At 44.5% G+C, this 23,816-nt stretch overlaps 1 protein-coding gene across 1 annotated transcript in view; it reads right to left on the bottom strand.

The window, feature by feature from the left end:
• Window positions 1-1,672: 1,672 nt before the first annotated feature.
• st14 (ST14 transmembrane serine protease matriptase) overlaps window positions 1,673-23,816 on the bottom strand; it is a 38,306-nt gene continuing 16,162 nt past the window's right edge. Inside the window, exons 2-19 of the mRNA XM_084174354.1 lie at window positions 20,391-20,538; window positions 19,476-19,636; window positions 18,580-18,650; window positions 18,106-18,275; window positions 17,068-17,103; window positions 16,243-16,474; window positions 14,062-14,201; window positions 13,841-13,944; window positions 12,827-12,936; window positions 12,570-12,700; window positions 10,156-10,260; window positions 9,812-9,919; window positions 9,363-9,476; window positions 8,777-8,896; window positions 8,023-8,203; window positions 6,210-6,478; window positions 3,636-3,772; window positions 1,673-3,439 (exon numbers count right to left, since the gene is read on the bottom strand). Coding sequence (XP_084030480.1) covers window positions 3,278-3,439; window positions 3,636-3,772; window positions 6,210-6,478; window positions 8,023-8,203; window positions 8,777-8,896; window positions 9,363-9,476; window positions 9,812-9,919; window positions 10,156-10,260; window positions 12,570-12,700; window positions 12,827-12,936; window positions 13,841-13,944; window positions 14,062-14,201; window positions 16,243-16,474; window positions 17,068-17,103; window positions 18,106-18,275; window positions 18,580-18,650; window positions 19,476-19,636; window positions 20,391-20,538 — 2,499 coding nt within the window. The 3' untranslated portion in view covers window positions 1,673-3,277. The remainder of the gene's footprint in view (window positions 3,440-3,635; window positions 3,773-6,209; window positions 6,479-8,022; window positions 8,204-8,776; window positions 8,897-9,362; window positions 9,477-9,811; window positions 9,920-10,155; window positions 10,261-12,569; window positions 12,701-12,826; window positions 12,937-13,840; window positions 13,945-14,061; window positions 14,202-16,242; window positions 16,475-17,067; window positions 17,104-18,105; window positions 18,276-18,579; window positions 18,651-19,475; window positions 19,637-20,390; window positions 20,539-23,816) is intronic.

Below are 23,816 nucleotides of genomic sequence, written 5' to 3'. Positions count from 1 at the left end.
TTTCCGAGCTGGTCATGGGTGCACCTCAGCCACGCTCAAGGTCCTAAACTATATTATAACCACAATCGATAATAGACAGTACTGTGCAGCCGTCTTCATCGACCTGGCCAAGGCTTTCGACTCTGTCAACCACCACATTCTTATTGGCAGACTAAATAGCCTTGGTTTCTCAAATGACTGCCTCGCCTGGTTCACCAACTACTTCTCAGATAGAGTTCAATGTGTCAAATCGGAGGGCCTGTTGTCTGGACCTATGGCAGTCTCTATGGGGGTGCCACAGGGTTCAATTCTTGGGCCGACTCTTTTCTCAGTGTATATCAATTCTACGCAGACGACACCATTTTGTATACATCTGGCCCTTCATTGGACACTGTGTTAACAAACCTCCAAACGAGCTTCAATGCCATACAACACTCCTTCAGTAGCCTCCAACTGCTCTTAAACACTAGTAAAACTAAATGCATGCTCTTCAATCGAACGCTGCTGGCACCCACCCACCCGACTAGAATCACTACTCTCGACGGGTCTGACCTAGAGTATGTGGACAACTACAAATACCTAGGTGTCTGGTTAGACTGTAAACTCTCCTTCCAGACTCACATTAAGAATCTCCAATCCAAAGTTAAATCTAGAATCGGCTTCCTATTTCGCAACAAAGCCTCCTTCACTCATGCTGCCAAACATGCTCTCGTAAAACTGACTATCCTACCGATCCTTGACTTCGGCGATGTCATTTACAAAATAGCCCCCAACACTCTACTCAGCAAATTGGATGTAGTCTATCACAGTGCCATCCGTTTTGTCACCAAAGCCCCATATACTACCCACCACTGTGACCTGTACGCTCTTGTTGGCTGGTCCTCACTACATATTTGTCGCCAAACCCACTGGCTCCAGGCCATCTATAAATCACTGCTAGGCAAATCCCTGCCTTATCTTAGGTCATTGGTCACCATAGCAACACCCACCCGTAGTATGCGCTCCAGCAGGTATATCTCACTTGTCATCCCCAAAGCCAACACCTCCTTTGGCCGCCATTCCTTCCAGTTCTCTGCTGCCAATGACTGGAACGAATTGCAAAAATCTCTGAAGCTGGAGACTTATCTCCCTCGCTAACTTTAAGCATCAGTTGTCAGAGCAGCTTACCGATCACTGCACCTGTACACAGCCCATCTGAAATTAGCCCACCCAACTACCTCATCCCCATATTGTTATTTATTTTGCTCATTTGCACCCCAGTATCTCTATTTGCACATCATCTCTTGCATTCCAGTGTTAATACTAATTGTAATTATTTTGCACTATAGCCTATTTATTGCCTTACCTCCATAACTTGCTACATTTGCACACACTGTATATATATTCTGTTGTATTTTTGACTTTATGTTTTGTTTTACCCCATAGGTAACTCTGTGTTGTTGTTTTTATCGCACTGCTTTGCTTTATCTTGGCCAGGTCGCAGTTGTAAATGAGAACTTGTTCTCAACTGGCTTACCTGGTTAAATAAAGGTGAAATAAATAAAAATTAAACCTTTGAGCATGGTGAAGTTATTCATTACACTTTGGATGGTGTATCAATACACCCAGTTACTACAAAGATACAGGCGACCTTCCTAACTCAGTTGCCAGAGAGGAAGGAAACAGCTCAGGAATTTTACCATGAGGCCAATGGTGACTTTAAAACAGTTACAGAGTTTAATTGCTGTGATAGGAGAACAATGAGGATGGATCAACAACATTGTAGTTACTCCACAATATTAACCTAAATGACAGTGTGAAAAGAAGAAAGCCTGTACAGAATAAAAATATGCATCCAGTTTGCAATAAGGCACTAAATGTAAAACTACAAAAAATGTGGCAAAGAAATTACATTTGTTTCCTGAATACAAAGTGTTATGTTTGGGGCAAATCCAACACATCACTGAGTAACACTTCATATTTTCAAGCATGGTGGTGGCTGCATCATGTTATGGGTATGCTTGTCATTGGCTAGGGCTTGGGAGTTTTCTGGTGGGATAAAAGCAAAACGGAACAGAGCTAAGCACAGGCAAAATCCTAGAGGAAAAACTGGTTCAGTCTGCTTTCCAACAGACACTGATAGGCAAATTCACCTTTCAGCAGGACATTAACTTAAAACACATGGCCAAATATACACTGGAGTTGCTTACCAAGACGACATTGAATGTTCCCGAGTGGCTTAGCTACAGTTTTGAATTAAAATCGGCTTGAAAACCTATGGCAAGACTTAAAAAGACTGCTGTCTAGCAATGATCAACAACCAACTTGACAGAGCTTGAAGAATTTTGAAAAGAATAATGTGCAAATATTGTACAATCCAGGTGTGGAAAGCTCATAGGGACTTACCATGAAAGACTCGCAGCAGTAATATCTGCCGAAGGTGATGATAACATGCATTTCCTCAGGGGTGTGGATACTTATGTAAATTAGATATTTCTGTACAAACTTTTCTAAAAATATGTTTTCACTTTGTCATTATGGGGTAATTGTGTATAGATGGGTGAAAAAAAACAAGTATTTAAACCATTTTGAATTCAGGCTGTAACAAAATGTGGAATAAATCAAGGGGTATGAATAGGCTCTGATTGCACTGCAATAGACAATCTTTGTTAGAACTCAAGATTCTACGCATCTCGGCATTACTAACATCGCTAGTATCACACTCACTTATAAAATATTCCATGTTCTTGTCAAGGTACTTTAAGTAAGTGAAAATTGGCAGGTAAAATCTTTCTATAATATATCTATTCTACTTCTGTTCTATTTATATTTCCCTCCGTTCATTTGGCATGTCTGTCTGCACAACAGAACATGTGATCTCACATCATAGCAAAGGGGGAGATTTGGCAAATACCACCAAAAACAAAGTGAGTCTTCAAAATATACATCATTCATTATTTACACTGGGAGAATATTCATCAAACCAGTGGAACATGACATGATTGAGCGAGGTGCAGGAGTCTTGCTGCTTCTTGGAGCCTTTGAGAACCAAGGTTGCATCAGTACAACATAAAAGCATTGATAAACCTAATCCCAACCCATTTGAAATCATTCATCTGAGCAGTAGCTAGCCCCATGCAGGCCCTCAGTGGGTGTCGGGGGCTGGTTGAGGCTGGCTAGATGGATGGATAGCTGTGGTTGCCATGGGGGGACACGTCCTCAATCAGACTCAATGTTCCATATTCCTTATTTTTTGTCTTCTCCCATCAGACCCACAAACTGTCTACCCGCTGCCCTCCCTCCCCCATGCCCCTCATCATCAAACCCCTGTGAGCTTGCGGATCCAGTCTCTCAGCTTGGTGACGCGCGAGTAGACGCCGGGCTTGTTCCGACGAGCGCAGCCCTCGCCCCAGCTCACGATGCCTGCCTGGAACCACGACCCACTTTCCTCAAAGCACACCAGGGGACCCCCCGAATCTCCCTAGTGATGAGAGAAACAGAAGAGAATAGAAGGAGAGAGACATTACATTGGGCACAAAGGAAACGTGTTTAGGAGTGTTTTAAGATGTAGGTGTAAGCCATATGTTTCTGTTTATAATTGCATGTGTTTGTATTGTGTGTGTGTAGTTGTATATATGTAGTGTGTGCATGTAGCCTGCCATGCGTATCCCTCCCACCTGACAGGCGTCGACCCCTCCGGACAGGAAGCCGGAGCAGAGCATCCTGGATGTGACCTGACCCTCGGTGACTACGTTACACACCGTGTCGTTAATGATCTTCACCTCCGCCTTCTGCAGCAGCCGTGCTACGGAACCTGATCGGCCACGAGAAAAAGAGAAGACGCGTGGTTAGAACTACCAGGAGATGACCTTCATGTCCACTAGCTACAGCCTACAGCCCAGGTACTAACGGGTTGGCTTTGTGTTGGCTAATGGAGAGTTAAGAGATCCCTCAAGAGAAAGAGAGAGGGAGGAGATATGGTATGACATATGGATGTGGAGGAAGGTGTAATGGAAGAGAGAGGGATGATAAGAGAAAGATGTGGGAGAGATGAAAGGGAATGAGAGGGATGACATGAGGAAAATATTATGACGGAAGATGAGGGAGAAGGAATTGGAACGGGCTGACAGAAGAGAGGGACGTAATGAGAGAGGGAGGTCATGAACGGGAGAGATGAGGGTTGATAATGAATGGGGAGGAGGTAAGGGAAGAGGGACGTCAGGAGGAGAGAGGGATGAAGAGAAGAGAAGGATGCCATGGCGATGAAGAGAAAGACGCCATGATGGGAGACAGATGAGGAAAGAGGGATGACATGAGGAGAGAGGGATGGAGAGAGAGCGAGCGAGGATTGTCAAGATGAGGGAAGAGAAGCATGCCAGCATGAAAGAGAGACGTAGAAGATGTGTATATCATAGAGGAGCTGTATAACACACCTGACTGAGTCAAATACTATGCCAAATGGTTAGTATGTGAGGTGTACGGATTCAGCATTTTCTTGGACTATTCCACTGTCTCTTGGCTCCATTCCTTTCAAACTAAAATCAAGTGCAGCTCGAGCATATGGAAATACTTGACCTAATGCACAGTATTTTACCCAAGTCTGCAGTATGAGAACAGTAGCATTAGTCTAAATGACCCTTCATACTAAATCAAGCAAAGCTCAACTATCTGAAAGTATTCAACATGTATGACCTAGGGATGGGCATGAGTAATCGAGTACAGAGTACTCGAATGGACATAAAAAAATCTTAAAAATCAGAGATGTTTTATTTTATCTAATGGGCACATCTCTCTCCATGCCAAATAATGCTCAATCACATTGTTTTCATGGTGTGAATTGTTTGTCAAAGTTCATGAATTCCCTGCTATATATCAAAGTATCACCAGTAGTAATTGTAGGCTACCATTAATCATTGCCATTTCCATTAACCTAGAATATTTGGTTACGGTCATTTCTGTTCATTCAATGTATTAATACGGCATACCATTCTCATTCTTGTAGTGGACACGTTGTTTGGAGAGCTCAAACTATGCGGTGATAATGAAGTTGTGGTTTATTTAATTATATATATTTTATGTCAACATGTCTGGTTTCTCCATCTTGTCAGTATTGCTCGAGTGCGCACAGATGTAGGCTACCTGGCCCGAACTCCAGGATAGGCGGTTGAGTTTAAAACCTTTCACCTGCGTTTTATGTTGAAAGTCAAGTGTTTTTTTCCCCCTTCAATAGAGTGATCAGGGTTGTGCAACTATAGTTCTCCTTCACAGAAAATACATTTGTGCAACACATTTGTCAGGAAATAGCTTCATTTTCATCAGGTGACAACCGAAGTGCAGCGCTATTTGGCTAGCAGCCACACAAGTAAATGAGCTTCCAATGAGTAAGGTCTTTTTTTGCAAAAACGATGCATGGCCATCATATTTCTAGTGTTTATCATAGAAAGAATGTAGCCAGCTACATTTCTTAATCAAATGTTTTGTTTGAAGTTAATCTTGCATTTTACCAGAGAAAAGGAGGCTACCGAGAAAAGTACCAGAGAAAAGTAGCTACACATCAGTCAGAGCACTGTTTGCAGATAGAACGCCAGTTCGTGAATTCTCATCCGAGTGAAGAAGCGCAACTGAAGCACATAAGTCTGATGCCGAGCAGAAATTACTATAAGAATCATTTTAGATCTGCGTTTAGAAAACACAGTAAGATATTTCCTTATGCGTTTTATCTTTTTTATTTAAAACCAATATTTTGCCACTGCTAGGCGAAGCTGTGAGTGACCCCGTCAGAGCCAAGCCGGTTATACAGCTCATTATGGTTTCAATTCATGATTCTCAAATGGCACTTGTTTTTTTATTGACTGAATATACTGTAGGCTATATGGGGCAATTTAGCAATTAGAACGTGTTATCTGTAAAGGTTATGATAAATTAGGCATTTTTGCACGCTGTTGGCATATAGATAAATGCACACATATTTTTCTCTAGTGCAGGCCTTGTGTTCTAAAAATATATATTTTATTTATTTATTTCAATACTCCAGTACAAAAAAATAATGCGAGAACTCTAACACTCAAGAAATGTCAAATGCCCATCCCTAGATTGACCCAGTTCTGTAGCATAAAAGATAAGTAAATGTATGTTAACTTTAACCCAATGCACTAAATCAATTGCAACATTAGCGTTTGAAATTATTCAACATATGTATTGTATATGACCCAGGTCTATAAGAACAATAGCGTAACTATACGACCCCTCACCTCCTTCGCGGAGCGTGCCCCAGCCTGTGACCCAACAGGACATGCCAGCAGGGAAGAGGTGGGAGCGTGCAGGTAGGCAGATGGGATGGATGGTGTTTGTGAACTCCAGCGGCTGGCTCAGCTCCAGCAGGGCGATGTCGTAGTCATAGGTCATCTGGTTGTAGTCTGGGTGGGTGATAATGGTCTTCAGCAAGCGTCTCTGAACATTATCCTGCTTGTACTGGTCCTGCATGCCACTGTATGTCTGCCAGTTGGAGGCCACGTGGTTTCTAGAGGAGGAGGAGATGAGGGGAGAGAGAGAGAGAGAGAGAGAGAGAGAGAGAGAGAGAGAGAGAGAGAGAGGGCATGGGAGGGTAACATTATTCAGTTATTCTGCTGGCCTCTGCCTTTGAAATCTCACTTGAAAGTGTTTTTTACAAAGTACAGGAGCAGATTGAATTGATTGTGGGTATGTTAACCAGCCTATAGGTCCAGGGGCTGGCGGTCTTATCTGAAAGGGGACAATATGGGGGCAGGCTTTTGCTTCGGCCAAAGCAGCAACACACTTGACTCCAATAATGAACTAATCAGTCTTTAATAAAGACTCAATTGATTGAATCAGCCATATAAGATTGAGTCTAAGACTGCCTACTGCTGCTATAGGATTGAGCTCAACCTATAGAGCCTCCCCACAGAATAAGAGAATGCTGTCTGTATACAGAAAGGAAGCCATTTCTCTTCCAAGCTGACTGTGTGATTGTGAGAGGAACCAATGCTAGCAGCAGAGCTCTGTAAATCTATGTACTGTTCATGAAACCGCCGCAGTGCACAGCTACATCATCCCCTACAGTGGTTGGCTATCTAAATGGAAAACACCACATCCATCCCAACACAGCGGTGCAGGATCATCGTATAGTGCATGGCTAGTGCTCCACCTACTGGCAGCCCAGATAACTAAACATTATTATATACACTATAAAAAGCTGCTTTGATGCAAATGTGGTCCCTGAGGCATCTCTTCTAAACAGTATAATCAGGGACTAATTTATCAGTCCTTGTACTGTGGATCAAAACACTCCTGTGTTGTGTAAAGCATGGTTTACCCATCATACTCGTGTCTCTCTTAGGGACCTATTCAATCCGCATTGCGGAAATTCAGCTTTACAGTGTGATTGAAATGTAAAGGCAATGTTCCCACTTTAGCAGAGAACGCATTCACGGTAAACGCTGCATATGTTTGCTCAATCGGAAATGACCTTTACATTTCTATTGCGGAATCAGCTTTACAGATTGAAGAGCCCTTAGTATTAAATGAACGAACAGGTTCCCTAAAACGAGGTCATCTGGAATAATGAACAATAATAAAGAGAATGGGACGCCAACAAACAAAGTTAACTCAGTCAAGTAGACAAAAGACAGCAGAGTGGCCATAAACTACCCCCGGGCGTGGGAAAGGAGGACCAAAAAGGTGTTTGGAAGCAGAGTAGAGGGAGGTGGGAGATATCAGAGGCTTCAGAAGCAGAGATGGGATGATCCGTCTGTGAATCAGAAACAAGAAGAGGTGTGAGGGGTGCCATGTACATGTGCAGGGCTGGAGATCTTGAAAGAAGAAGTCAAGGAGAGAAGCTTCAGTAGAGTAGAGAACCCATAAACTCCCCACAGGCATGATGGGATAGACAGACAAAAAAAAAGAGGCATAGAGAACAAAAGCGAAGCGAAAGGAGGACATTTGAAAGGCTCCAGAAACAATAGGAAGGGCAATCTGCTGAGAGGCAGGAGGAGCAGGGAGGAAGCAGTGAGGAATGGAGAGCAGTGTTGTGTATGTGGAACTAACTCAGGGCTGACGGTCTTGAAGCAGTGGGCGGCAGACAGGAGCCAGCGGTTGGAGATGATTGACGCACCACACACATGCCCACGGGTCTGGAAGTGCAGGCTCACCTGCCAGGGCCACTCCCCCAGCTGCGCGTTCTCCCCGCCCACAATACGGTTAAGCTTGTATGGCCGGATGCCACAGTCTGTTGGGAGGTAAGGTGGAATGGAGGAGAGGAAGAGTGAGATGAGAGTTAATGAACAGAGAGAAGAGAAGGAGAAAATAACTTTCACTTGACACCGTGGCCTTGGCGCTGAACCGCGTGGCTCGTTGGAATTATAATAAGGCACCGACACATATTAGCTGATCAAAAAAACACTGCCAGACCCCGAGGCTTGTAGGAAAGGAAAAACATAAAAATATTCACACAGACGTCAATAGTTCTCAAAAGAAGAATCAAATAAATAAAATTGCTGGATGGAGGCCCTCAGGCTTGTTTGGTGCTCTGTAGACAGGCAGCCAGTCATACGTTATCTCAGCCCCACTACTCTGCTGTCCTGTAGCTCACTGTTAGGAGTGACACTGATGAGCTTACAACTGGTTTCATGTGCTAGTTTAGGTTTTTGCATCAAACAGGTGTTCTAAGACTACATGCTAACTCATGGATGTTTTTCCAAAGACAAGAGAAGAGCGAGAGTTGCCCAGAGGATGGGAAGCGAGTGAAGACCTAAAGGAGAGGAGGAATGAAAGAGCTTGCTGCTGGGTTGTCTTGTCTTACCGCAGCCCTCCTCGTCTGATTCGTCGGTGCAGTCTTTGACCCGGTCACACTCAGCGTTCACCTTGTTCACACACGCCTCGTTCTTACACTTAAAGCTGAAGTCAGAGCAGATACCAGAAGCTGCACACAGAGAGAGAGAGAGAGCGAGAGAGAGAGAGAGAGAGAGAGAGAGAGAGAGAGAAGAAAAAATTAAAAGTGAAAACCCAACCAGAGATCATAAGAAACCACATTTCTGAATTTTTTTTTAAACAATCCCATTTATCATAAACCTATTTCAGTGCTAGGCCAGGTTGGATGAAAAGACACATCAGAAAGTTAGGCATCAGAATGCAGTGCACCATACACAGTGATAGGGCTGTGGTTTACATTGATTGGCTGTATTGATTGAGACGGTCTAGTCTAACATCCCACTTTATCCACAAAACTGAGATTAAAAAGGAGTGACAGGGTTTTCATGTGAGGAGAGGTGTGTGTATGTGTGGTGTGTGTAGTAGCATAAACATTGCTAAAGTATGTCAAAAGAGAGGTGTGTCATGTCATGTCATGTAATGAGTGAGTCTGGTGTGTGTTCTGTGGGTTGACTTACAGATGGTACAGGAAGCCTCGTCACTCCCGTCTACACAGTCTGTCTTAGTGTCACACACCACATCCTGAGGCAAACAGGTCCCATCACCACACCTAAACTCACTGTTAGCACAGCCTGGAACAGGGGGAGGGGGGAGGAGAGAGAGAGAGAGACATTTTTACTAATGTGGCCAGACTGGCCGCTTGTTCTCCCTCTATCCCTCCCCCGCTCTGTGCTTTAAAAGGCTGAATGCATTATACATGATTAAGAGTCTGGACGGAGGCTGAGCAAATTGGGCAAGGCTTCCATCAAGCAACATTACTGCTAAAGTAATGACCACACACAGCCGAGCTAGGAGCCAGTGCCCACCGCATTAGCGCCTTTAATGTTAGCACAATTAGCGGGCCGTATAGCCCGCAGACTGGCATTACATAGATAGAGAGGGTCTGGCCGGCAAGGCGGCTACTCACTGCAGTGCTTCTCATCACTCTCGTCACCGCAGTCGTTGACACGGTCGCACACCCAGTACTTGGGCTTGCACATCCCGTTGTCACAGGCAAACTGGTCCTTTTCACATTCTGAAAATAGCAAGAGGAAACAGCCAGTGTGTCAGAGGCTTCTATCACACAGACATGCACACACACAGGAATGTGAGGGGAGTGGGAAGTAGGTGAAGGGAAGGTAAGGGGGAGAGGTAACGTGAGGTGAGGGGGGAGAGAGGGAGGGGAGTGAGGGGGGGGGGGGGGGGGGGGGAGAGTTGAGGGGGAGTGAGGTAGGGGTGAGGTGAGGTCAAGCAAGGACAGTGTCTACTTACTGCAGTTTATTTCATCACTCATGTCCCCACAGTCGTTCCAGCCGTCACAATGCAGCTCCTTCTTGATACAGAATCCAGAGCCACAGGCAAACTGGTTGGGGCAAGCTGCACACAGTAACAGAATGGAGAGAATGAGGTGGGGGGAGAAGGGGGATGAGAGCGAGGGAGGAGGGGGATGAGAGAGAGAAAGATGGAGAGAGAGCGAGTGACAGAAGGAGTGTGAGGGAATGACAGTGTATAGTCGGCCCATCCGTCTTGTTGCCTTCTGCTCGTACCCATTGATCAAAGCAATTAGAAATCCATTATGGCCCCAACTCTGAGAGAGCAGCACTACAGAGGGTGGAGGGGACGAGGGGAGTGGAGGGGACTGAGATGGAAACTAGAAGTGCTCCTGACTGACAGCCAGATAAAACAGACAATAATATATTATTATTGAACCGTCTCTGTCTGAGTGTGCCACTGGGTTTGGGGCACTAGTTCAGTTGTTATAGTGACGATTCCTCGGTCATATAGCAACTTTCACATGAATAACACTACCACTCCCATATCAGTTGCCATAAGAGGGGTTTGAAAACCGTCCCGTAAAATGGTAGCACCTTCATAGGACGTTTTATACAATCCAGAGTCATACAGTGCCCTCCACAATTATTGGCACCCCTGTTTAAGATGTGGTCGAGGACTTCCAAAAATTCTCCTTTTTTTTAAACAACATAGAACCCAAATGCAAAAAAAAGAACAATCCAACCTTTTATTTAAGTACATTACTTTGGTGTAAAAAAAAAAAAAAATCACACATTTAGAAGAAAAAAAAACTTGAAATCATGTGTCCCACAATTATTGGCACCCCTGATGTTAATACTTTGTACAACCCCCTTTTGCCAACAAGACAGCACTTAATCTCCTCCTATAACATTTCACAAGATTGGAGAACACAGAGAGAGGGATCTTTGACCATTCTTCTTTGCACAATCTTTCTAGATCATCCAGTGTCCTGGGTCCTCTCTTATGCACTCTCCTCTTTAGCTCGCCCCACAGGTTTTCGATTGGGTTGAGGTCTGGGGACTGAGATGGCCATGGGAGGACCTTGAGTTTGTGACTGCTGAACCATTTTTGTGTAGATTTTGCCACATGTTTTGGATCATTATCCTGCTGAAAGACCCAATGACGACCCATCTTCAGCTTTCTGGCAGAGGCCATCAGGTTTTTATTTAAAATGTCCTGGTAGTTCAAAGCTTTCATAATGCCATGCACCCTAACAAGGTTCCCAGGGCCTTTGGAAGAGAAACAGGCCCACAGCATCACAGATCCTCCACCATACTTCACGGTGGGCATGAGGTGCTTTCGGCATACTCATCTTTTGTTTTACGCCAGACCCACTTAGAGTGTTTGTTGCCAAAAAGCTAAATCTTAGTCTCATCTGACCAAAGCACACGATCCCAGTTGAAGTCCCAGTGCCGCTTAGCAAACTCCAGACGTTTACGTTTGTGAGTGTTAGTGAGAAAAGGCTTTTTCCTTGCATGCCTCCCAAACAGCTTGTTGGCATGTAGAGAGCGTCTGATGGTTGTTTTGGAGACTTTGTGACCCCAAGATGCCACTCTTTGATGCAATTCTGTGACAGTGAGCTTAGGACTTTTTTTTACTTCTCTTACCATCCTCCTCACTGTGCGTTGTGGCAAGATAAACTTGGGACCTCTTCCAGCCTTGTTTGTCACTGTTCCAGTTGTTTTAAACTTCTTAATGATTCCTCTGACTGTAGATACGGGCAAGTTAAGGCGAGTGGCTATTTTCTTGTAGCCATTGCCTGACTTATGAAGGTCGACACAAATCTGCCTTACTTGAATAATAATATAATAATAATAATAATAATAATAATATAATATGCCATTTAGCAGACGCTTTTATCCAAAGCGACTTACAGTCATGCGTGCATACATTTTTTTTTTGTGTATGGGTGGTCCCGGGGATCGAACCCACTACCTTGGCGTTACAAGCGCCGTGCTCTACCAGCTGAGCTTGTCTTTGCCATGTTGACAAATGGGTAAGAGAAATAGGCCTCTGTGTCACGTCATATTTATACCCCAGGGAAACAGGAAGTCATGAATTACTAATTAAAAGCAACTACAGAAAAATATATTTTTTAAAAAATCAATTAAAATTTTCAGCGGAATTGTTAGGGGTGCCAATAATTGTGGGACACATGATTTCAAGTTAAATTTTTTCTAAATGTGTGATTTTTTTTTTTACCACCAAAGTAATGTACTTAAATAAAAGGTTGGATTTTTCAATTTTTTTGCATTTGGGTTCTATGTTGTTTTTAAAAAAAGGATAATTTTTGGAAGTCCTCAACCACATCTTAAACAGGGGTGCCAATAATAGTGGAGGGCACTGTATATAACACCAGAGAAACTACTCACGGTTGGAAGGATCGTATGCATTGTACTGGGCCAGGAAGCCTTTGTCTGTGAAGGACTCGTCAGAGTGGAACACCACAACCAGAGAGCTGGTGGTACTGGTCAGGGCCAGAGAAGACATCTCCCCACAGTACCTGACAAAGAAACAGTGGAAATACTGACATCGTATGTCAATGGAATGTGATGGTTTAAAGCAGAGGACACATTTCCTTTATCCTGTGATAATCAATAAAGTCCAGTAAGTAGAGGGAAAGTCTTACTTGGTGCCCATGACCTCTATGTAGTCTTTGTGACACACCCTGACGTCCACTCTCGGCTCCTTCATACGGAACATGGTGAACTTGACACGTACCTGCTTCCCTGCAGGGACCTGAGAGACAGAGGACGTGGATAGATCATTAACCAGGGTTGTGTTCATGTGAGTCTTAAGAGTTGGAAAATGCTACCACTCCTCCCCTCTAACCTGCTCCTTAGAGGTGTGCACTTGTTCAATCCTCCTCATCGATTCAAAATAAATGGTGTAGAAAATATGGTGGGAACTCCCTCGAGCCTGCTTACACCAATCCAATGATTTCAAATCCACAAGGGGAATGGGACCAAGTGGCAGGTGTAGGGAATTGAAACTCAACCTACAGTAACTGTTGGAGAACACCCAGCCCACCTCCTCCCCCCAGACACACAGCCTTAATGGCTGCTGCTGCAATAGGACAGATGAAGATGGAAGAGGTACTGAACAGCCTGGCTGACATCCTGCAGCCTCAGCATTCCCCTCATACAGAGCATTGGATAGTTCAGGAAAGAGGGGACTAGATAGGGGTACCAGATAGAGGGGGTAAATCTAGCGGTACCAGAGAGAGGGTGTAAATAGAGAGGTACCAGAGAGAGAGGGGGTAAATAGAGACGTACCAGAGAGAGAGGGGGTAAATAGAGAGGGACCAGAGAGAGAGGGGGTAAATAGAGAGGGACCAGAGAGAGAGGGGGTAAATAGAGAGGGACCAGAGAGAGAGGGGGTAAATAGAGAGGGACCAGAGAGAGAGGGGGTAAATAGAGAGGGACCAGAGAGAGAGGGGGTAAATAGAGGGACCAGAGAAAGGGGGTAAATAGAGAGGGACCAGAGAGAGAGGGGGTAAATAGAGAGGGACCAGAGAGAGAGGGGGTAAATAGAGGGACCAGAGAAAGGGGGTAAATAGAGCGGGACCAGAGAGAGAGGGGGTAAATAGAGAGGGACCAGAGAGAGGGGGTAACAGAAGGGGCTATGGTGCAGCATCACCTACCTCGATGGTCCACTTGCAGTCCAGGGCTGGTGGGTAGAAGCTGGGATAATGGGGGGAGCTGAAGTTCCCCTGAGCATCACTCAGGACTCCTCCACAACTTTTGGCTAAAATGGCAACAGTTGGGTCATTAGAGTGTTCATCATGTTCAAGATGGACTGTTTGAGTGGCATTGTCGTTGTACCTGTTACAGATAAGGGGATGACTGTGTCATGTTAGCTTACATGTTGTTAGGGGGATGATTGAGTACTCTGCCCTGAAGCCGGGCCTCTGGACATTGCTGTCGGTGATGAGGTTGATGAGCATGATGTTACTGGACGACACCACCTCCAGGGAATTGGTAGGAGGCCTCTGACCACACTTGCTGTAGGAGGAGATTCATACAGGAAATGGAGACGTCAACCAATGACAGGGCTGGGCAACACTGATCAAGGTGTGGGACTTCAATTCATTCAATGACAGAATGAGGTGCAGGCATGAAAGGCATAAACCATCAGTATACCATCTACACTGTGTTGCTAGAGTGACATTTCACACTTTCAATAAAACAAATTAATCAGAAAAGTCCATTAAATATATTTGAAATGTCTAAATAATTGATGAGCACCCACACATCAAAAAGCATCAAATCAACTATTAAAAAGGGGGAAAAAATAGCAGAGTGGAGATCAATAGATCACTCTTGGGCTCTCGCCTCACTCTTGCCCGCTCAGACACACACACACACACACGGCATTTCAAAGTCAAACAGGTATTTTAGCTAAACGTTCGTGCATTGTGGGCCGGCGGCCGGAGCCACAGAGGTGTGAATGACACTGCAAGAGCAACACTACATCTACCTGCAGCAGGGTAATGCCATTAGAAACTACTGTATTATGGCTCTCATAAACCTGGTGTCACCTTGGATAAAGCTGATGGGCTGAGCAGCAATATACAAATCTTACGCATCGCCTGGCTACCCGCATTTGTTTGGCGAAGGATTTGGAACTTGAAATTGCCTGCAGTGTAGCCGCCACGGATTTGCACTCAGGTGGCCACAGTGGGAGAGAGAGAGATCCGGCCGCCCACAGAGTCCACAGACAACCAACCGTAATTACACACAGCAGCATGGTGGCCGAGTGGCACCCCTGGTAGATTGGAAAAGAGAGGTCCTTTTGAGCCAACTCAATCTCACTGAAGGTCCCCAATGTTAACAGTGAAAGACGACGTGCTGGGCTAAATGCACCAGGATACCAACAAGTAACTAAAATCACCAATGATGTGACGGGAATGAAGTCCACAGCATTCACTACACTTCAAAACTACAGTTTTCTCCCATGTTTTTCTATTCCCACCAGGCACCTTAGCCAAATATAAAGTGATGTTCCGGTCCCTCTTGGGAATCTTGGAAAACTACATGACACACTTTTACTTTATTTTCTCATTAAATAAGCATATGTTGGTACTGGTAGTATGCATGTCTTGGTTGGACAATAATTCATAAAAGGTTGTAAACAAGTGGGATACACTGAGCGTACAAAACCGTCTAATATTGAGTTGCACCGCCCACTTTTGCCCTCAGAAGTTGTGTCAAGTTGGCTGGATGTCCTTTGGGTGGTGGGCCATTCTTGATACACACGGGAAACTGTTGACCGTGAAAAACCCAGCAGTGTTGCAGTTCTTGACACCGTCAAACCGGTGCGCCTGTCACCTACTTCCATACCCCGTTGAAAGGCACTTACGTTTTTTGTCTTGCCCATTCACCCTCTGAATGGCATGCATACACAATCCATGTTTCAATTGGCTTAAAAATTATTCTTTAACCTGTCTCCTTCCCTTCATCTACACTGATTGAAGTGGATTTAACAGGTGACATCAATAAGGAATCATAGGTTTCACCAGGATTCACCTGGTCAGTCTCTCATGGAAAGAGCAGGTGTTCCTAATGTTTTGTATACTCAGTGTATGTTTCTTGGTAGGGTGAAGAATATATTATTTATTGCGCTGAAAGAAAGCAAGCTTGAAGTTATGACTTTCTGCTTCCTTTTTCCCACTGTTAACATAGCTTTATCGATTGGAAACAAACCCACATTCTCGCAGCACAACAACCTATCAATTACACTTAGCCTAGACACCAGGTAACCACATTCGATCGAACAAAGCCCATATGTCTCACACAAATCTGCAATCTTACAATTAAATTCACTTGTCTGTGTATCATTGCTGATATTAAGCTGGAGTTTGTCACAGATTTCCTTGGGCTGTGGAGAATAGCTGCATTATGACAAACATTGGCCTGATTCAGCCTCTCTCATCAACATCCCTATACAATAATCTTTGGGTCCATGAAAAACACTAATAAAAATCAATGCATTATTAATATTATTTATCATCATCATCACAGTAGTGGTTGTGAGAGCACTCACTGAGTGATGGCCTGGGACTCGTCCGGGCTGAGGGAGTCGTAGATGGACACAAAGTCATCGGAGCAGTCGTCCTCTATGTGGAAGTGGGAGAATCGGACTGAGATGGCATTCTGTTCTGGGGCTCTGATCTGCCACTGGCAGCGGGACTGGGCCGGGTACTGATCTGGAAAGCCTGGAGACTGGAAGCTCTGAACTAAAGTGTCAGCCTCCAACCGGAAGAAACACTCGTCATCTGACGGGCAGGAATGAACACCATAACAGATTACATTAGTAGATGTACAGACATTCAGGTACAGTAGCCCAACAAGGCCGTGGGTTTTCCCTGGTCAGCTCACATGCTAAGGAAAAACTCTGGACTCGCTACTCCCAAAAGTGCAAACGTCAAGGCAGATAACATAGTTGAAAAAAAGATTAGAGCTGTGTTGTATGGCATCAATCAAAATGTCATCTCATGGTGTGGAGAAATGTACACATCTTATACACTGTTCATCATGCAATTTCATCTGTTGATGCAATGTCAACTATCAACTCTCATCTGAAATTAAATGTAACATGCGTAAAATCGTTTGAGGATTATGCGTCAACACAGAGGGTAAAAAATATATGAGTGAAATAGGCCAACATCAATTTTTATTCAGTAGTCCACTCATGTACTATATAGCCAGGGCTCTCAATCTCTTCATGACTGGAGCAGCAGCAGCAGTAGCATTATGTATCAAGCTGGGCAGGCATTCGTCACAGACTGGCAGCAGCAGGGTGAACATCTAGCGGGCTGGAAAATTACAGCGGCAAGTGATTGAAACGCGAGACAGCGGGTTTACTCACCAGCTCTGGGGTTCCTGGCCATCCTGGGGTCTGTGACTGGAGAGAAGGGGGGGGGGGGGGTGGAAGGAGACAGAGTGGTGGAGTAAGAGGGGGAGGGAGACGAGAGAAAAGGAGAGATGGAGAAGGAGGAGAGGGAGAGGGGAAATGAGAGATAAGGAGGGAGGGTTAAGAGAGTGTTACCAAACTGAGAGGCTGATCGAGTTTGATGCATGGGTATATTATATTTGGGTTGCCGTACGCACTGCTGTTAAAAGACAGCTGCCAATGGACTGTTGTTTAACGCCCCCCCCCCCTCTCCTTGCCCCGCGGAGCCCAGCGATACATCTCTGTCTAACCGTCTGACAGCCACATCAAATCATATAAACAGAAATCATTTTAAAGAGAGCAAAACCACTAAGTCATATAGGGTGCCCTTTTTGCAATGCAATGTGATGTAGACAGAAGCTAGAAGAATGACAATGGCTAGCACTAAGCAGGCAGGCAGCTAGAGGACAGCCCAGAGGCCAGCTACTGTAACGTCATTAGAGGACCCAAACTACATAAAGTGTCCAATCTCTGATACAATACAAACAGAGAGGCGTCCCTTATACCTCCATGTTATCTTATTAGGGCATATCAGAGACATCTACCTGCATAGAACAGCCATTAATGGCAAAAATCAGATCAGATATGAATGCTTATGAAAGATGACAGAGGGGGCTTGCTTCAGACAGTACATTGCTCTTCATTAAAAACCACCCTTTAGTTCAGGGGAGGCCAACCCTCCTTCTGGAGAGCTACTGGGTGTGCAGGCTTTTGCTCCAACTCTGTTACCCCTCATTCAGCTAATCAAGGTCTTGGTGAGCAGCTAATTAGTAGAATGAGGGGTGTTGGATTTGGGTTGAAGCGGAAGCTTGCAGGACTCAGGTTAACTCTCCAGGAGGAGGGTTGGTCTCTGCTGCCTTAATTTAAACCCTAAGTCTATAGATAGAACCCCCTGCCCCAAAGACTACACCCCCTGGTTTGGTCTTGACTGGGTGGTACTAACTACTAACTCACGTGAGGCAGTGACTTCGCTGATGTGGAGGTTCTGGCCGGAGCTTTTGCCCTGCTCCCTGATGCCATTCCACAGCACCTCCAGGACCCGCTCCTCAGAGAACTCTGGCAGCATCTCCAGGTCCGCTGCCGGGATGTCAAACTGGGTCCAGTAGTAGGCCAGCACCCCCTCACTGGAGAGAGAGGGACTTGAAGGAAGGACTAGAAGACCAAACTGTGCTGACTGAGGCCTTCATGGATCACTCACAGTCATGCACTTCAACGTTTCTATAGTGCAGTTTTAACGAAACCCCTCCTCAAGTACAGCTGGTGTTTTGAGTTGCTGCAATGGACTTCCATTGTCCAAATTACACTTATCCAATAAGAATTTTCAAAGATTCATATTATGTAATAAACAAAGTGATCACATGACTAGCTTTATGGCCAACTGTACATGACCAACATGCAGAAACTGCACATCCCAGAATGCTCTCCTACCTGAAGGCGCTCACCACAGACTTGGTGTAGTACTTCGAGAGGAACTCAACTTGTTTGTAGTTGATCTTAAGCTGGAGAAAAAAAGCCAAAACATAACAATTATCATTCACTAGGTTACCTGATGACCCATTTGTTTTTACCATGGCGAAGAGAGGGAGCCATGACCTCAGAGTTCTGCTGAATCCTCCATATAAGGTTTAATTGATCAAGGTTACCGTGGTGTTGGGAGTGCGCCAGGTATTGGCCAGTTAGATACCAAGAAAAGTGGTGGTGGTGGTGGTGGTGTGTGTGTGTGTGTGTGTGTGTGTTTGTGTTCTGTTGTCACATTAATGCTCAGTGAACAGTAATCTAGAATTATATTCAGACCACCTCAGTATTCAAACATACCTTACATTGTCACTCACGCAGATATACATACTAAAGCATTGCCACACTGATCGGAGGTTTAGCAATAGCAGTTTACCATTGTCATGTTCCCAAGTGGCAATACACACATCTCCATTACTCCAATGAAAGGAAATGTTTTTGGAGGGAATAACAGAATAACTAGATGATGTTCTCTCTTCCAGTCCACCCACACAAATGTGCATTTGCAATCTCCTTCCACCAGGAGAAAAACATGCTGTGGCGGATAGCTACAACAAACCTTCCGAGAGAGAGAAACTGAATCTCAGTCAGTTCTGAACTCTGACACCTGACTTTATACCGTACCTGGCCTAAAGGGTACTGTGTGTGGAGGTAAGGGTATAGGACCAGTCATCCATCAAAAGTTCAACTCATTTCAACTTTTGTCTGTCAACATATGACCACCATAGAAAAACAATAAGCTCAATCTGTTTTTTGAACAGAACATCACCAGGACATGGCATCTGAGCCTAAACCGGGGTCAAACTCACTATCTCTTCCAGGTCATCTGCCAGCTTGTTGAACTCTGTGCTGGTGGGGTCCTCCAGATTCTGGTTGTAGGGCACGTTTTCCAGCTTCATGTGCCCGCTATACACTCGCTGAGCTGGGACACGCTTCATACTTATGGTGTCCGCCGACTCCCTGTCTTTGACTGGGGGGAAAGAGAGTGGGAGAAAGAGGAAGTAGTTTAGAAAAGTTCTACATGCAACACCAATGCCTCCTCATAAACTTCCAGAGATGGTTAATAGGGATTCTCTGCTGGAGCGACTAAAAAGAGAACAACAGTGATTTAGGAGAATTAGGAGTTTGTTTATCTCTCTGTAAAACCTCTGATCAGGCTGTAGAGTGAGCGTGTGTGTGACTGTCTGTCAGGGTGTTCCGTCTACTCTTGACCGCGCCCCTTTACTCCCCTGAATTATTAACAACAACCAAATTAAGGCCTGTCAAACAGGTTAACATCAATGTCAAAGTAAAACTTCCAAACGTTACACTTATTTCAGATATTTGTATCAAACGTCTAGGCCTTCAAATAAGCATTCAGGCAGCGCTCCACTTTATAGTGGAGCCTGTGAATGTGAAATCTCCTGGGTTTAGATTGGCCAATGGCAGTTGGCTAGGGCTGCCAACTCAAACCAAAGTCCTTCCGGGTAGATTATAAAAAGCTGTTCGACATTGTTTACATTGAGCTATCCATTTTATATTCAGACATTAGAAGAAACAAACCTCCCAGAATACTCCAAGCCAAACGGAGAGGGTTGGAAATCAGCAACATTACTACAGTTGGAGTTATTGAGCCACTTTGGGGCATCCTTTACATTTTCACTCAGTCAGACTGAGTGAAAGTACCTACAGTCTATGATTATTACATGCATTAGTCTCAGACTAAATAGTAAAGTTGTACTCACTAGCAAAGAGCCAGATGAGGATTCCTGCCACGGCTGCCAAGACAAGCAGAGCAATGAGGACCCCCACTATCACGCCAGTCTTCTTCTTCGATGCCATCTTCTCTTTGTTATCCAGAAAGGTGACCAGCTCATGCCGCCCGTTCTGACCCTAGGTAGACAGAGGCAGAGAGACAGACAGACAAAGAGGGGAGAAAATAAGATAAGTTAATTTCTTACATACAGTTATATGATGAGATTACTATTACTCAAGATGTAGGAGTACAATAACGTATCCAGTGTACTGTATGTGAGTCATCCAACTTGCAGGAAATCATCAGGACATGGAAATTGTTAGGAGGAGATCATAGTTTCAGGAAGAGTCTGAACATTAAGTACAAGACAGTAGCTATAGCCACCTCCAGACTCACCATATGAGGTGAAAGTAATGACAGTGGGCTTGTAAAAAGCTACAAAGGAAAAGCATGTGACTTCAACAAAGGCACTAGAAACAAAGTGCCAATTCTACTGTTCCTGGCATCAGACAGTTCCCGTCGTCAACATTCGAACAGTAAAAAAATAAAAAAAATAAAAAAATAAAAATAAAAGTGATTCTGTTGCTCGGCAAGAAAAATCAAGAAGCAACAGCATTTTCCCAAAGAGGAACTGATCCAACTCACTGTTGTCATCAGGAAGGGTTATGTATCATTAGTATAACCTATGCCATACCTCTCATTTCACATTGGAGGCCAAAACCTTACTAATGGACTCAAAGAGATGAGAGACAGAGAGAGACAGGCAGAGAGAGAGAGATGTCCTTGAGGTGTTGCCATAGAAAGTTCAGTGTGTGTCTATCAGTGCAGTAGTCAGATGTGTGGTGTGTGTAGGTCAGCAGGGGAAAGACAGACAATTGCGTTGTTTGTTAAACTGACCGCCATCTGGATCATCACCCTGTATTAGACTATTGATGGTGAATTGCGAAGACGTCTAACACTGATTCACACCATAACAACGTCAGAAATGTATCTGTTTCACATTACTTTATAAATGTTTTTGTTTAATTTGTACCCCACACAAAACAAATAGGGAGAATCACTGACAAGTTGAAACAGGCTCAGAACGAATCCTGCCGTCAAAACAGGCCCAACCAGTTTAGTGACCTGAGAGCACACGCTCTGCATTGCAGAGAAGACCTCCATGGCACTCTGTACATGCTCCACCTTCTCTAAGGAACAGCCAACTGTGAGCAAGTACTTGGTGACATCATCAACAATACTCCCTAGCCACTGCCTCACCATGTCCCTCAACGTCAACAAAATGAAGGAGCTGAACGTGGACTTCAGGAAACAGCAGAGGGAGCACGCCCCTATCTACATCGACAGGACCACAGTGGAGAAGGTGAAAAGCTTCAAGTTCCTTGGCATACATATCACTGACAATCTGAAATGGTCCACCCACACAGACAGAGTGGTAAAGAAAGCACAACAGTGCCTCTTCAACCTCAGGAGTTTGAAGAAATTCGGCTTGGCCCCTAAGACCCTCACAAACCTTTACAGATGCACAATTGAGAGAATCCTGTTGGGCTGTATCACCACCTGGTTTGGCAACTGCACAGCTCGCAACCGCAGGGCTCTCCAGAGGGTGGTGCAGTCTGCCCTCCAGGACACCTACAGCACCCGATGTCACAGGAAGACCAAAAAGATCATCAAGGACATCAACCACCTGTGCCACAGCCTGTTCACCCCGCTACCATCCAGAAGGTGAGGTCAGTACAGGTGCATCAAAGCTGTACTGAAAAACAGCTTCTATCTCAAGGCCATCAGACTTTTAAATAGCCATCACTAGCCGGCTACCACCCGGTTACTCAACCCTGCACCTTCGAGGCTGCTGCCCGATATACATACACATGGAATCACTGGTCACTTTAACAATGTTTACATACTGCTTTACTCATTTCATATGAATATACTGTATTCTATTCTACTATATTTTAGTCAATGACCCTCCGACATTGCTCATCCTAATATTTACAGTTGAAGTCGGAAGTTTACATACACTTAGGTTGGAGTCATTAAAACTCGTTTTTCAACCACTCCACAAATTTCTTGTTAACAAACTATAGTTTTGGCAAGTCGGTTAGGACATCTACTTTGTGCATGACACAAGTAATCTTTCCAACAATTGATTACAGACAGATTATTTCACTTATAATTCAATGTAACACAATTCCAGTGGGTCAGAAGTTTACACACTAAGTTGTCTGTGCCTTTAAACAGCTTGGAAAATTCCAGAAAATGATGTCATTCTGAAATTCATGTCATTCTGATAGGCTCATTGATATCATTTGAGTCATTTGGAGGTGTACCTGTGGATTTATTTCAAGGCCTACCTTCAAACTCAGTGCCTCTTTGCTTGACATCATGGGAAAATCAAAAGAAATCAGCCAAGACCTCAGAAATAAAATTGTAGACCTCCACAAGTCTGGTTCATCCTTGGGAGCAATTTCCAAACGCCTGAAGGTACAACGTTAATCTGTACAAACAATAGTACGCAAGTATAAACACCATGGGACCAAGCAGCCGTCATACCACTGAGGAAGGGGACGTGTTCTGTCTCCTAGAGATGAATGTACTTTGGTGCGAAAAGTGCAAATCAATCCCAGAACAACAGCAAAGGACCTTGTGAAGATGGTGGAGGAAATAGGTACAAAAGTGTCGATATCCACAGTAAAATTAGTCCTATATCGACATAACCTGAAAGGCCGCTCAGCAAGGAAGAAACCACTGCTCCAAACCCGCTATAAAAAAGCCAGACTACGGTTTGCAACACCACATGGGGACAAAGATCTTATTTTTTGGAGAAATGTCCTCTGGTCTGATGAAACAAAAATAGAACTGTTTGGCCATAATGACCATCGTTTTTATTTTGGAGGAAAAAGGAGGTACTTGCAAACTGAAGAACACCATCCCAACCGTGAAGCACGGGGGTTGCGGCATCATGCTGTGGGGTGCTTTGCTGCAGGAGGGATTGGTGGACTTCACAGAATAGATGGCATCATGAGGAAGGAAAATTATGTGGATATATTGAAGCAACATCTCAAGACATCAGTTAGGAAGTTAAAGCTTGGTCGCAAATGGGTCTTCCAAATGGACAATGACCCCAAGCATACTTCCAAAGTTGTGGCAAAATGGCTTAAGGACAACAAAGTCAAGGTATTGGAGTGGCCATCACAATGCCCTGACCTCAATCCTATAGAAAATCTGTGGGCAGAACTGAAAAAGCGTGTGCGAGCAAGGAAGCCTATAAACCTGACTCAGTTACACCAGCTCTGTCAGGAGGAATGGGCCAAAATTCACCCAACTTATTGTGGGAAGCTTGTGGAAGGCTACCCGAAACATTTGACCCAAGTTAAACAATTTAAAGGCAATGCTACCAAATACTAATTGAGTG

The sequence above is a fragment of the Coregonus lavaretus genome, assembly GCF_964263955.1.
Source record: "Coregonus lavaretus genome assembly, chromosome: 13".
Lineage (NCBI taxonomy): Eukaryota > Metazoa > Chordata > Actinopteri > Salmoniformes > Salmonidae > Coregonus > Coregonus lavaretus.
Note: the sequence above shows the minus strand (reverse complement) of the source record. Positions and strands in the feature narration are given on the sequence as shown.